The sequence below is a fragment of the Leptosomus discolor genome, chromosome 2 (genome assembly GCF_034619465.1).
Source record: "Leptosomus discolor isolate bLepDis1 chromosome 2, bLepDis1.hap2, whole genome shotgun sequence".
Classification (NCBI taxonomy): domain Eukaryota; kingdom Metazoa; phylum Chordata; class Aves; order Leptosomiformes; family Leptosomidae; genus Leptosomus; species Leptosomus discolor.
In genome coordinates this window covers 123,827,226-123,841,615 of record NC_141392.1, presented here as the reverse complement: position 1 = coordinate 123,841,615, position 14,390 = coordinate 123,827,226, and the positions used below count along the sequence as shown (strand labels likewise).

At 56.0% G+C, this 14,390-nt stretch overlaps 1 protein-coding gene across 2 annotated transcripts; it reads left to right on the top strand.

Annotated features, from left to right (window-relative positions):
* Positions 1-785: 785 nt before the first annotated feature.
* Positions 786-9,951, top strand: MCM3 (minichromosome maintenance complex component 3). Of its 2 annotated transcripts, XM_086461673.1 has the most exons (17): positions 786-866; positions 1,096-1,208; positions 1,718-1,926; positions 2,214-2,344; positions 3,045-3,283; positions 3,657-3,765; positions 4,488-4,641; positions 5,201-5,332; positions 5,806-6,014; positions 6,524-6,698; positions 6,871-6,997; positions 7,320-7,470; positions 7,620-7,760; positions 7,957-8,063; positions 9,046-9,128; positions 9,482-9,557; positions 9,753-9,951. In XM_086461673.1, exons 1-17 carry the CDS (start codon positions 786-788, stop codon positions 9,949-9,951), a joined length of 2,436 nt encoding a protein of 811 aa, XP_086317799.1. The 2 variants fall into 2 exon arrangements, with proteins under 2 accessions (XP_086317799.1, XP_086317800.1); XM_086461674.1 differs by lacking the exons at positions 786-866; positions 1,096-1,208; positions 1,718-1,926; positions 2,214-2,344 and having other exon boundaries at positions 3,123-3,283; positions 9,049-9,128.
* Positions 9,952-14,390: the final 4,439 nt, after the last annotated feature.

Sequence of the window (14,390 nt, the reverse complement as noted above, 5' to 3'; positions counted from 1 at the left end):
GGGACCTCCCGTACCCCCAGGGCCGATCGTCGGGACCCCGCTGGAGCCCTTCCCTGGGTCCCCCAGGACCCCCCATACCCCTGGGGCCCCCCATACCCCCGGGACCGATCCCTGGATCCCCCATACCGCCGGGGCCGATCCTCGGGACCCTCCGGAGCCCCGGGGCCGATCCCTGGACCCCCCCGGGACCTCCCGTACCCCCAAGGCCGATCCTCGGGACCCCGCTGGAGCCCTTCCCTGGGTCCCCCAGGACCCCCCATACCCCCGGGACCGATCCCTGGACCCGCCATACCCCCGGGACCGATCCTCAGAACCCCCCGGGGTCGCTCCCCAAGCCCCGCTCCCCGCCAGCCCCAGCCCGGCCGCCGCAGCCCACGCGTGCGCATGGGAGCTCAGGCCCCCAAGCCCCTCCTCCCCCCCCGCCCCTCCTCGCTCTGATAGGCTGGAGCTCTTGCGCGTCACCCCCGCGAACTCTATCGCTGCCCTCCCTGGCTGGCGCGGGGCGGTGCCGACCAATGAGAAGCGCCGCGGGGCGGGACGGGAGGCGGGAGTCCCGCTGGGTGGCGGGAAAGGCTCTCTGTTTTGGCGCCAAGCGGGAGAGTATCGGCCGCGGAGTGTGTCGGGGGCGCGGACCAGACCGGACCGGACCGGACCGGACCGCAGCGGGTCGGATCGCGGGCGCTGCCGGGGCCAGGCCGGCTCCCCTCGGCTCTTGCCGCCTTTTCCCTTTGCGGCGGCGGCGGGATCTCCGTGCCCCGGCCTCCCCCCCGCGAGCGGCGGGCAGCATGGCGGCGCCGGCGGGCGGGCTGGAGGACGCGGAGCTGCGGGAGGCGCAGCGCGACTACCTCGATTTTCTGGACGATGAGGTGAGGGCCGGGAGCGGGGCCGCGCTGGGAAACGTGGGTGCTGCGTCCCTTCCCCGTGCCCCCGGGGTTGGGGAGCGCCTGGTCCCTCTGCCGCCCCCCCCCCCTCAGTGGGGCTGGAGGGAGTCGAGCTCTGCAGGAATCACCTCCTGGGGTGGGGATGTCTCATCGTGCAAAGTGATGTTGGAGGGGGTTTTTTTTTTGAGTGTTTTCCCCCCACCCTTTCTTGCAGGAAGACCAAGGGATTTACCACAGCAAAGTCCGGGACATGATCAGCGACAACCAGTATCGCCTCCTGGTCAGCATCAACGACCTGCGGCGGAAGAACGAGAAGAGGGCCAGCCGGTTGGTGTGGGGCACCGTGGCCCTAGGCGGGTTCTTAGGGGTCCAGCCCTGGTTTTGCAGGTCCTTTGTGGCAAGGAAGGGCCAAACCTCCTCCTGTGCACTAGGTCCCACGTAAAAGGTGGATCCGGTCTTTTTCCCCCCGTGACACCCATCCCTTCCGAGCTTGCAAACCCTTGATTTGGCAAAAACCTTGTAGCAGCAAGCTGGGGTTGATTGTACAATATAAATAGTCTCCTTTTTTTTTTTTTTAGGATGCTTGGGGATATTTTGGACCAGGCTTGCCAATCTGCTCAGGGACATGCAAGGGTTTTGTTTTAGATGGGGTTGGGTTTGTTCAGCTCCTGGCTGTTGGTGGCAGTGGCCTTGACACAGAGCTATGATGGGCGCTGGGTTTTTTCACCTCTTGATCCTAGTAAACTCACAAAGCACGTGGAGGCGTGGGTAAGCGTTGAGGAGGAAGGCAGAAGGAGCTGCTGATGGGTCCGCATCGTCACCTTCCTCTGTTGCAGGCTCTTGAGCAACGCCTTCGAGGAGCTGATTGCCTTCCAACGCGCCCTGAAGGATTTCGTCGCCTCCGTTGATGCCACCTATGCCAAGCAGTATGAGGACTTCTACATCGGGCTGGAGGGCAGCTTCGGTTCCAAGCACGTCTCGCCGCGGACGCTGACGGCCTGTTTCCTCAGCTGCATCGTCTGTGTGGAGGGCATCGTGACGAAATGTGAGGCTGGGGGGAAGATCCAGGGGCTTTGGGGGTGGTGGGTCCAGGTGTTTGCTGCCAAGGGGCTGGAGTCCACCAGGAGCCATGGTACGTCCTGGCAAAAAGGATGAAGGGGCTTGGCAGGAGGTCTTGAGTGTTGAGATGGTCTTGGAGCTCAGCAAATCCTGGCCCTCGTTGACAGCGGGTTGTGTTCCGAGTGCAGTTTAGCGTGGGAGACTCTTGGGGACTATCTGCTGGCAGAGGGGTGAGACATCCCTGCTCCTCACTCCTCTTTCTTCCAACCTCAGGCTCTCTGGTTCGTCCGAAGATTGTCCGGAGTGTCCATTATTGCCCAGCTACCAAGAAGACTATTGAGCGCCGGTACACGGACATGACCTCTCTGGATGCTTTCCCATCCAGCTCCGTCTACCCTACGAAGGTGAGGTGAAGTAGCCTTGTGGGAAGTATCAGCGGGTTCCTCTGGGGAGAATGTGCCAGCTCCGAGCCCAGGGCTGAAATCCCTGTGCAACCCTTCTCCCTCTGCCAGCGTAGCCCGTGGAGTAGACAGAAGACACATCACACGTGTGAGAGTCCTAGAGAGCTCCTAGGAACGTGTCAAGAAAGTCTCTGTTGGACCCAAGGCCACCAGACCTGCTAGTTTAGATGTTAGTTATGATCTTGGTTCTGCTGTAGCATGGTTTCTTGGGGGGGTTCTCAGCCAGTCTGGTTGCTCCTGGGACCCAGGTCAGCGTGGGCATGGCTGTGCTGTCCTGGTGGCTGTATGTACCCTTGGGTAGAGGGTTTGCCCCGTATTTGGGAATGGAGGAAGGTGGACCTGAGCTTTGCCCCCCTTGCCCATAGCCTGTTGCATAGCTGCTGTGTCACCACAGCCTGCAGTAGGGACAGGGCTTGGAGAAGACCTAATGGGCCAGCAGTGGTGGGTGTTGGCAGCTTTAGACTGGGAGGGCTGTGGAGCTGGTGAACCCCCACCTCCATCAGTCCTGATAAAACAACCCTTTCCAGCTGTCTTGCTCATGTTGGGTGGAGCAGCCTGTCTTCCCACAGCCCTGCTGACCCATCTCTTCTCCATGCGCTCCTGAAAAATGGTGCTAGTCCTTTTATTGGGGTTTCTCCTCTAGGATGAAGAGAATAACCCCCTGGAGACAGAGTTTGGCCTCTCGGTCTACAAGGACCATCAGACCATCACCATCCAGGAGATGCCTGAGAAGGCACCAGCGGGGCAGCTGCCACGCTCGGTGGATGTCGTTCTGGATGATGACCTGGTGGACAAGGTGAAGCCTGGGGACCGCATCCAGGTGGTGGGGACATACCGCTGCCTGCCAGGAAAGAAAGGGGGTTACACTTCAGGGACTTTCAGGTGAGCCTTCTTTTGTCTTGACTTCAGCCCTCCCACCCTTTTTAGTTGGGTCACATCTCTGGATGATGAGATGGCAGGTGACCATCACAGCACTGGGTCAGAACATTGGCTTAAGTCACTTGGAAGTGGTTTGCACCTTATTCCTTAGCGTCAGTGTGTAGCTGTGAGCTCCAGCTGTGGATGTTCTTAAAGATGCTCCATTGATGGCCTGGTGCAGTCAGACAGAAGGGGCTACAGCTCTTGGAGCTTTCAGCCACCTCCAGGTCTTCCTGGAGCAAATGATGACCCTGTGGAAGTTGCTGCTGTGTTGTTGCTGTGACCCGTAGGCTCTGTGGGGTTTGCAGACCTGATCATGGCTGTGTCCCTTCTCCAGGACTATCCTCATTGCCTGCCACGTGAAGCAGATGAGCAAAGACATCCGGCCTCTCTACTCTGCTGCTGATGTGGCCAAGATCAAGAGATTCAGCAAGAGTCGCTCCAAGGTATTTAAGCCTTACGTCTAGAAGGCAGACTTGTATTAGAGCACGAGGCTTCAGCTAGAGCAGCTTTAAGTCTTGGCATGTGGCTAAGGAGGTGTCTTGTTGGGCTGCGAGTAACTCTTCAACCCTCTTGGTGACGTTGCTGGATTTTCCACCTGCTTTCTTTGCACTTTCTGCTTCAGCTTTGATCAGGTCCTGTTTTTTTTTTGTTGTTGCTGTGTCTATACTGCTAGCAGAGTATCCTTCCTGCCTGCTGGCAGCTCTGCTGTGCTTCGCTGTCAAGACAAGAGATCTGACCGTGTTGTGTGTGCCCTGATCCTGACAGCTGGTTGCCAAAGAGTTCCTTCTGCAGGAGAAACATCTCCCGCTTTTCTCTTCACACCCCAAACTAGAATGTGATATGGAGGGAAAGGGTGTCTGGTCCAGCCTGGTATTATGCTCACGTTTTTACTTCATAGTGCGGAGAAGAGAAAGGCTTGCTCTCCCAGAGGTTGGTGCTTCCAATGCTTGTTTGGGTGACCCTGACAGTCAGGACGGTCTAGGTCTTCAGAGCCCCGTTGAAAGAAAACTGTCAGCCTCCTCCTTTCTAAATAGTTTTCACCCGTGTGGTTCTGTGATAGGAATAAGCTCCTTTTTTGTGCTGAAATGGGCTTGGGGAGTATTGCTTCTTGTTCTGATGTGCTGCAGTCCATCTGACGAGCCATGCTTTGCTGCTTCTGCCTCAGGATATCTTTGACCAGCTGGCGAGATCCCTGGCTCCCAGCATCCATGGGCACGAGTACATCAAGAAGGCCATACTCTGCATGCTGCTCGGAGGGGTGGAGAAGGTCCTGGAGAATGGAAGCCGCATCAGAGGAGACATCAACATCTTGCTGATAGGTCTGGAAAAGCTAGGCAGAGGCACCTGCAGTTAGTGGTGTTGGGGTTGAGATGAAGGAGCATTTTTCTGGAGTTAATTTTACAGAGTAATTGAGGTTAGACGGAACCTCTGGAGGCCTCTGCTCCAAGCCTGTGCGCAGGGCATAGCCAATGTCACTGGTAGATCGGGTTGCTTTGGGACTTGTCCAGTTGGTTTTGAACATCTCCAGGCGTGGGATCCCACAACCCCTATGGGCCACAATGCCAGTGTTTGATCACCCTCAAGATTTCTTTTTCACCTGCCATCCAATTGGGATTTCCTGTCTTCCAAGTTGTCCCCATTGGCACTGGTCCCATCACCATGCACCTCCTGAAACTCTAGCTCCATCTTTATTTCCTCCTATGGGGTCATTGAGGAAGGTGAGATGAGAAGATCATCTGATCACCTTCTCTTCTGAAGGCTGAACAAACCCACTTCTGTCCCCTTTCCCCCCCATCCCACCCCTGCACTGAAGAGCCCCAAACTGGACACAGTGTCCAGGTGATGTGAAGTTATTAAATGTGGTTTTCTCCATTTCAGGAGACCCTTCTGTCGCCAAGTCTCAGCTGCTGCGGTACGTGCTCAGCACCGCACCCCGCGCCATCCCCACCACCGGCAGAGGCTCCTCCGGTGTTGGCCTGACTGCCGCCGTCACCACAGACCAAGAAACTGGTGAGGAATGGGCTGGTTCCTGGTCAGAGTTGTCACAGGGATGCTTGTTAACACCTGGGAGGGACTCTTCAAAATCCAGGGCTGCTGTTCATTCTGCAGTGATGCTTACAGGACGTGCTCCATCCAGAAGCTTTATGGCAATGATGGTGGTGTTTAGGGGTGTTTTCTCCACCTCTGCACGTGGTGGTCTTCTCTACTCCTCTTCTACTTAGCACAACCAACGTGAGGGCTAGCAGCAGCCTGGATCTTGTTGTCTTCTTCATGGGCGTGCTCCTCATCCTGAGGGTGCTCCTCATCCTGCTGTCAAGCTGGACAGGAGATGGGCAACCCTGAAGGGTGCTGCTGCTCTTTGAGGCTTAGTCTAGTCACAGGGGCGGTGCTGTGGCGGAGGTGGATAGCGGGGCAGGAGATGTGTGGGGCTGTTGAACGGTGGTTGACCCTCTTTTTCTTTTTTTCCTCCCACCCCACCCCAGGTGAACGGCGCCTGGAAGCAGGGGCCATGGTGTTGGCCGACCGGGGGGTGGTGTGCATCGACGAGTTCGACAAGATGTCCGACATGGACCGCACGGCCATCCACGAGGTGATGGAGCAGGGCCGGGTCACCATCGCCAAGGCTGGCATCCACGCCCGCCTCAACTCCCGCTGCAGCGTCCTGGCGGCGGCCAACCCTGTCTACGGCCGGGTGAGTGCTGGCGTTTACTGGTCCCCTCTCCGTGGGGAGGGATGCTGGGAAGCTGTCATGGTGGAGGAGGCAGCTGCTGAAACCCAAAAGATCCCTCAAAACCAGTGACTCGGTTCTTGCTGGCACTGAGATCCACAGGGCACCGAAGACCTGGTTGGTTTGGTCTCTGCTGCTGCTCGTGGCCCTCCTGGAGAGGAGAGGGGTTTGTGGGGTTTTCTCACCCTGGCTCAGCACTGCCTGGACCCTCATCCTCATGAGGAGCCTCAGCCTTGGCGTCTGACCTGAGAATCACAAAAAATAGCTGTTTGCCTTGCACATGAGAGCTACACCTACCTGCCAGGGTGGAGAAAAGAAGCCTTACTGCTGCAGCAGGCTGGGTTTAGCGTGGTGTCCAGCTGCCTTGACATCCATCCTTTGAGGCCTGGCCTGAGCAGGTCACCCCAGCCTCCCTGGCAGCCAAGACTCGCCCACAAGGGTCTCCTGTAACCCCTTATATTGTCCTCTTTCAGTATGACCAGTACAAGACACCCATGGAGAACATCGGCCTGCAGGACTCCTTGCTCTCCCGCTTCGACCTGCTTTTCATCGTGCTGGACCAGATGGACCCTGAGCAGGACAGGGAGATCTCGGACCACGTCCTGCGGATGCACCGCTACCGCAACCCCAACGAGCAGGACGGGGATGGTGAGTCCCTTGTAACTGCAGCTCAGTCCTGTCCTTCCTTGATGGGCTGTCGCTCCTTGGGGGCAGCTCTTTGGGTTCAGCATCGCTGGCTTCATTGAAGGCTGCTTTTGGTGGCTTTTGGAAGTTGCTCCAGAGGCTAAAAGCCCGTTCTCTGTGACCCTCCACTCTCCAGCCATGCCCCTGGGCAGCGCCGTGGAGATCCTGGCTACAGAGGACCCTGACTTTGTGCAGGAGGAGGAACAGGAGCTCCAAGTGTATGAGAAACACGATGACCTCCTGCATGGGCCCAACCGCCGCAAGTGAGTCCTTTGTCCCGCGTCCCCTGGAGCCTCCTGGGGGTTTCTAGCCCTGTGGCTTGGCTTTGAGTATCCAGGCAGTGGCTGATTGCTGGTGCCAGTGATGCTCCAGGTGATCCATGGGAAAGGTACATGGGCAGGATGTCACGGGAGCCCTGCTCTGGGCTTGATCTGTCATGCCAGGCAGGTGGGGAACATCTCCTGGAGTTGAATTCCCCACCTCCCTGGATACCTGCGAAGGGTAAAAAGCGGGCAGCCCACTTCTGCAAACTCCCTTTGCCTGTCCCCATCGTGGAGGACACGGGTGTGCGTGCGTTCCCTGCAGGGAGAAGATCGTCAGCATGGAGTTCATGAGGAAGTACATCCACGTAGCCAAGATGATTAAGCCCGTCTTGACCCAGGAGTCAGCGAGCTACATAGCGGAGGAGTACTCCCGCCTGCGCAGCCAGAGCCAGATGAACTCGGACATCGCCAGGGTGAGCCCCGGGAGAAGCTCCCTCTCAGGCCAGGAGGAGGGAAACTGAGGCACAGCCTCCCCTCTCCCCTTACGGATGTGTTAGACCCTTGGTAGGGTGCCACAGTGGGAGTCAGCCTCGCAGAGCCGCCTCTCTCTGTTCCCCACCAGACCTCCCCCGTCACGGCCCGTACCCTGGAGACCCTGATCCGCCTCTCCACGGCCCATGCCAAGGCCAGGATGAACAAGACGGTGGATCTGCAGGATGCTGAGGCAGCTTTGGAGCTGGTGCAGTTCGCCTACTTCAAAAAGGTCAGAGAAAGGTGCCCCCTGGGCTTCGCAGGGTGGTCCTAAAATTGTCATTGGAAAGGTTGGGGTTGGTGCAGGATGAGCAACCTGGGGCTGCTGCTGGTGAGGTCCTTCCCTGGTGATCGTGTGGGATCTTTGGTCCCCTAAAAGCAGCTTGAGTGGAAAAGGGAGCTGAGTCCATCCTGTCTTTGCCACACAGGTGCTGGAGAAGGAGAAGAAGCGCAGAAAGCAGGCGGAGGACGACTCGGAGACCGAGAAGGAGGAGGATGAGGAGTCGCAGCCCAAGGAGGAGGGCAGGACGAGGAGGTAGGAGCCCAGAGCAAAGGAAGGGGGGTATGTCATGCAAGGGGCACCGGCTGCTTCTGAGGTTGCAGCAGGCAGTGCTGGCCTTGGGAGGGGTACTCCACGTTTTGCTCAACCTAGTGAATCATCCCCCCCAATTTGTAATAGAGGGACATCGTTACCTCATGGAGAAGGAACTGGCTGGATGGCCAAAGAGTTGCCGTCAACGACTCGGTGTCCAAGTGGAGATCAGTAGTGGGTGGTGTCCCTCAGAGGTCTGTGCTGGGACCAGTGCTCCTTAATACCTGTGCAAACCCCGTGAAATCCAGCAAGGCCAAGTTGCGAGGTCCTGCACGTGGGTTGGGGCAGTCACCAGTATCAGTACAGGCTGGGGATGGATGGATTGAGAGCAGCCCTGCGGAGAAGGACTTGGGAATACTGGTGGATGAAAAGCTGGACGTGAGCCGGCAACGTGCGCTCGCAGCCCAGAAAGCCAGTCGCGTCCTGGGCTGCATCCAGAGCAGCGTGGGCAGCAGGTGGAGGGAGGGGATTCTGCCCCTCTGCTCCGCTCCGCTCTGGGGAGACCCCACCTGCAGGGTAAATTTGGGTGGGACATAAGGAAAAAAGAAATGTGGTAAGAGATGCTGGCCCAGGTTGCCCAGAGCAGCTGTGACTGCCCCCTCCCTGGCAGTGCTCAAGGCCAGGCTGGATGCGGCTGGGAGCAACCTGGTCTGGTGGGAGGTGTCCCTGCCCATGGCAGGGAGGGTTGGAACTAGATGAGCTTTAAGGTCCCTTCCCACCCAAACCCTTCTGTGATCCTATGATAGCCACAACCCTCAGGACTCGTACTGGCTTGGGTCCTGCGCCATGGGCAGGGGTTTGTGGCCGGAGGGTGACTTAGTAGCCTCGATGGTCCTGGCCAGACATCTCCAGGAGCTTAGGGGAGGGGCCTCCTGAGATCTGCAGTTCAGCTGGAGCAGGGGTGACCTTTTCTTCCCCCGCTCAGGAGAAAGAAGGCGCGCACAGAAGGCGAGGAGGACTCCTACGACCCGTACGACTTCAGCGATGCCGAGGAGGAGATGCCGGAGGGTGAGTTTTGGTGGCACGTGGCTTCTGAAGGTGCTGCTGCCTTCTGCCCCGATAGGTCTGCGCACCCTGGGGAGCAGCCATGCCTTGGGGGGTGACTCGGGGTCCCTGGCATGGTGTAGCACCATCCAGCCCTACAAATCAAGATGACCTTTTGTTAAACCCTCCATGGCTGTGTGGGACAGGAGAGTTAGTATTGCTGATTGTTTCTTTTCCATCCACTTACGAGCTGCTGCAGAAGTCACAACGTTGGGAGGCAGTTTGGCATCACCCACCCCATCTTAAGGCCAAGTGCTTTTGCTGTCTGGGTGCTTGGGCACCAGGCAGGATGAAGGTAACTCTTCTTTCTGCTCCAGTCCAGGCACACGCTCCCAAGACACCCGAAGCCTCGGCTGCTGGCGAAGCAAAGAAGCCGGAGTTGGCTGAGCCGAGGTGAGTGGGGGCTGGAGGAGGTGGCCTGTCCCTTGATGTCACTGGTGGGTGGGCTGATGCTGAAGATGCATCTGTGGTGGGTGCTCCCAGCTCTGGTTTTGGCTTTCCTGCTGGGTGGGGAAGGGCTGAGGTATCCTGGACTGGGAAGGACTGGCGTGTGGCCTCTAAGAGGGGGATTGCTTCTTGCCCTGCCAGGTTGAAAGCATTCAAGGCTGCTCTCCTGGAGGTCTTCAAAACTTCCCATGCCCAGTCTGTGGGTCTGAAGAGCGTGATGGAGTCCATCAACCGTGACAACCCTGAGCCCTTCTCGCTGGCTGAAGTGAAGTTGGCGCTGGCCCACATGCAAGATGACAACCAGGTCATGGTGTCCGATGACATTATCTTCTTAATCTGAACCTCTGGGTGGAAGAGCCCAAGTTTTTGTGGACTCTCAGTCTGGAGACTTTGTGTTTGCCTTCAGCTCTCTCCTGAGTGCTTCATCTGGCTGAGCTGGACTTTGGGGACCTCAAGTCTGTGCACTTTACAGTCCTTCCTCGCTGTGCGTTGCTGGCACCAGAAAAAGCCGGGAGCTCTGGAAGCTCTCTTGCTTTCACTGTCTTGAGCCTGGAGCATTTAGGAAGAGGTTTGTTTCTGCAAGGAGCTAGAAGGAAAAGCTTAAGTGCAAATCATCAGTGTTCTTAATGTGTTGGTTTTAGCTTTGGTGGTAATAGTTCCAGCCTTTGAATAAAGGAATCCGACATCCAATAGCAGTGGTGGTAAGAAGCACTATGAGAGCTCCACTTTGAGTAGTGAAGCTTTTGGTTTTTTCCCCTTTTTTATCTTTTTTCCGCAGTTCCATAGCCTAGATCTCTTTATCTCACAAGTAAAGGTGCCTAGTGCCTGTCCTGTTATCTGTGAACAGCCTCTTCCCCCACCCTTCCTACCCATCTTGTGGAGGATGATTTCTGGTGATGGAGGGGCAAGTGTAGCCTGACCTGCTCCATTGCCCATGGGTCAGCTTTGATTTCTAGATTTCACAGCCCTGCTGGGATTTTTGGCCGCAAGCACGTGGGAAGGACCTGGGATGCTCAGAGCTGCCATGGGGACATGTCCCTGGTGCAGATGGGTTCAGTTTCCAGCTGCTCCTGCCTTCAGTCTGGGGTCGTGCCCGTGTGAGTATAACGGGACCACCACAAACGGGAGGAAACCTGTAGCAAAGCGAGGTCAGAGCTCTGGAGACCTGGGATCCTGCATCCCCTGTACATCCTGCCAGCTGAGCTGCTGCAAATCTTCCTCCATCCTGTGGCAGGTAACCACGAGGTACTGCGATCATAAAAGCCTTCCCTTGCTCTTGGGGGATTTGTTGAACCGTTTTGCTTTCTGGGAACCTGTAGGTGACCACTTCTTTGGGAAAGGCTGTTCTTACAAACCAGCAAGTTTCCACACCTTGGAATGGGTTTTCAAGGAAAGCTGAGCATGCAGTCAGACTAGTCTTGGCTGCCTGTGATGCCAGAGCTACTGAAGGTTTGGGATTTTTTTATTTTTATTTTTTGTCCTGGTGAGTTTGAGGTTCAGCTTTGGAGAAGACCCTGACCAGCAGAGACTTTGCTGTTGTCCCTGCCCCTCTCTGGGCATCCACACAGTTCACGTGCCCTTACTTCTGGATACCATAAATATCAGTTTGAATAATAAAAATGTCTAGATACCGCTTCCTCCATGACTTACTGCTTGCTTGGACTTAAACTGTTCCCAGTTGTGGGGATGCAACTCTGCAGTCTTCTGGGGAGCTGTGCTGCTGTGGAAAGCCTTCAGGCAGCTGTCTGCCTCTTTGGGCTCAGGGACGGTGTTGAGCATGTCCTTCCACGGCCGTGCCTTTGCCTTGGTGGACCAGGCACTTGCAGAAATGCCCTTGGGGTGAGTGGGTAATGGATGTGGGCAGCTCCTACCTGTCCCACTGCAGCTCTGTGGCCTCTGCCCACTTGGAGCTACACGTCTTGGTGGCTAAGAGGACTTGGTAGCATCTCATTACACAGGGAGGAGGGGAAATCCCTGTTTTTCTTATGCAAACAGACCTGTTGAAGTTTAAAACCCTAATTTCTGAGCTCCCCTCGTCCAACACAGCTGTGACAGCAGATTTCCAAGTTTTGGAGGGGGTTTGGCATGTTTGCTGCCTCCTAAAGATCTCTGGTTGGATGTCTCGCACTTCGACAGAGCGACTTCAGACCTACGGCCAGCGTCTGCAAAGGTTGGTGAAGGTCAATTAAACAAACAGCTCGTCAGAGTTGTTCTGTTTCACTGGTTTTATTAGGCAGCTCTGGTCCTGAGCTGTTTGGGGCTGGGAGGGAAGCTGGGCCAGCACGCTCTGCTCCTGCGTGGCCACCGCCGTGGTGGCTCCACGCTGCAAAGCCCCTGGGCAGGAGCGATGGGCCAAACGTACCCGGGTGCCTTTTTCAGGGTGTGGGTGGTGTTTTCTTACCAACTCATTCATGGGCAAAGGAACCTTTTCTTTTGGAAAGATGCCTGGGTGCTTAAAAAAAAGTTCCCTGGTCATTTCTGCAGCTCTGACAATGCCTTGCTGTAGGAGGGGGGACACTGTCGTCTCCTTCCTCTCTCCCCACTTCTCTCTGAGTTTTGGAGGCTGTTCCTCTTCGCAGGTCACAGCAGGGAGCACTGAGGGCATTTGGCAAGAGCCGCTTTTTGGAGCCATCTCCTCTTTCTGCTGAGGCTTTTGTGTTTTCCTTGTCCTTACAGCTGGGGAGCTGCTAATATTGTATTTCCGATGACCATACACCAGGAGGAGCTCCAGGGTAGGTAAATCTCTGGTTTATTTTACTCTCCTATAGCCTAGGGTGGTAGGATGTATCTACCTCCCTCATGTGCTGGTGGCCACCTCGGTGTATCCTTCACAATTGCTCAGGCCCTTGGGGGGGGAGGTCTTTGGTGAGAAGGGAAAAGCAAATCCTTGATCCTCGGAGGGAAGCTGATTTGGCTGGTGGGTCTGCGGGTGGCCTGTAGCTTGTGGGACGGCGGGTATGGGAACTGTGGATGGTGAGCAGAGCAGCTGGCTGGCAGCCACCAGGTCCTCCAGCATCCCCGCTCCCAAGTTCAAGCTTGTGACTTGGTATCTTTGGAAATGGAAGGCGGCAGATGGACGTTTGTGAGAACGTATAGGCAGAAGGCCCACAAAGGCTGGGAACGCCTAGGAAGGCAACTTCTTCCTTTAGCTGCTCTTCGGCACGTGTGGGCTGTGTGGGAGGAAGAAAAGGAGAAACCAGGGAAGGCCGTAGTTCCCAGAAAGCTGCAGGGACAGATAATCAAGCAAAAGTTGTATCAGAGTAAAGCGATAGCAAAACTGCAAGGTAAATCATGCTACGCCAAACTAACGCTGCTCTCTGACAGGTAATGGGATTTGTGGTTAGGAGATGAGCTGTGGGTGTGTTTTATCTTGATGTTATTAAGCTTTTCGGTACAGTTGCACGTAATCCTTTCGTGAGCATGATAAAAAAGTGGTCTAGAAATGAAATCATGAGGTGGTGGGTGAAGGCTTGCTTGGAAAAGCCCTACTTAGAGAGTGGTTGTGATGCGGGGAGGATGAACAGAGCAGGATTCCCACAGGGGTTTGTCCTTGGTCCAGCACTGATCACCCCTTTTGATTAGCAGGCTGGATAAGGGAAAAGACTATTTTCCTACTAGTATTGCCAGGTGATGGCCAATTGAGAGGGGTCTTGAACGTCCAAAAAACAAAGTTAGAATTGAGAAGGTGTTATGAAAGGTGTAATATCCAGTTCAATCCAGATGTGTATAAACCTTTGAAATGCAGTAGGGGAAACAGTGCACAAGTCTGGTGCTTTGACCCTGGCTGGATGCCAGGTGCCCACCAAAGCCGCTCTATCACTCTCCCCTCCTCAACTGGACAGGGGAGAGAAAAAATATAACAGGCTTGTGGGGTTGAGATAAGGACAGGGAGATCACTCAGCATTTACCGTCATGGGCAAACCAGACTTGACTATAGGAAAATGTAATTTATTACCAATTAACTGAGAGAGGAGTAATGAGAAATAAAACCAAATCTTAGACCATCTTCCCCCCACCCCTCCCTTCTTTCCTGGGCTTGACTTTATTCCCAATTTCTCCCCCCGTGGGGTCACCAGCAGCAAACCTGCTCCAGCGTGGGCTTCTCTCTCTCCACGGGCCACAGGTCCTGCCAGGAGCCTGCTCCGGTGCAGGCTTCCCACGGGGTCACAGCTTCCTTCAGGCATCCACCTACTCCGGCGTGGGGGCCCTCCCCGGGGTGTAGGCAGTCATCTGCTCCACCGCCCACGGGCTGCAGGGGGACAGCCTGCCTCACCGTGGTCTTCACCACAGGCTGCAGGGGAATCGCTGCTCCTGGCGCCTGGAGCATCTCCTCCCCCTCCTTCACTGACCTGGGTGTCTGCAGAAATGTTTCTCACGTGTTCTCACTCCTCCCTCTCGCTGCCATCACTGCTCCACAGTCGCTTTTGTTCCTCTCTTAAACACGTTATCCCAGAGGCGCTACCACCATCGCTGAGGGACTCGGCCTTGGCCAGCGGCGGGTCTGTCTTAAAGCCGGCTGGCATTGGCTGTATCGGACATAGGGGAAACTTGTAGCAGCTTCTCACAGAACCCACCCCTGTAACCCTCCTGCTACCAAAACCTGCCATTTTGCCATGCAAACCCATTACAACAAGGTACAAACAGTCTGTGATGCTTCTGCAACCCTCTAGTTGGGCTACGTGATGCCGTTCCAAAACACTGTATGCTAAGAAGGGCTTGGATCCAGGCTCTCCAAAGAATCTGGGAGCGAAGGAGGCCATTTACCTCCACGTCTTCATG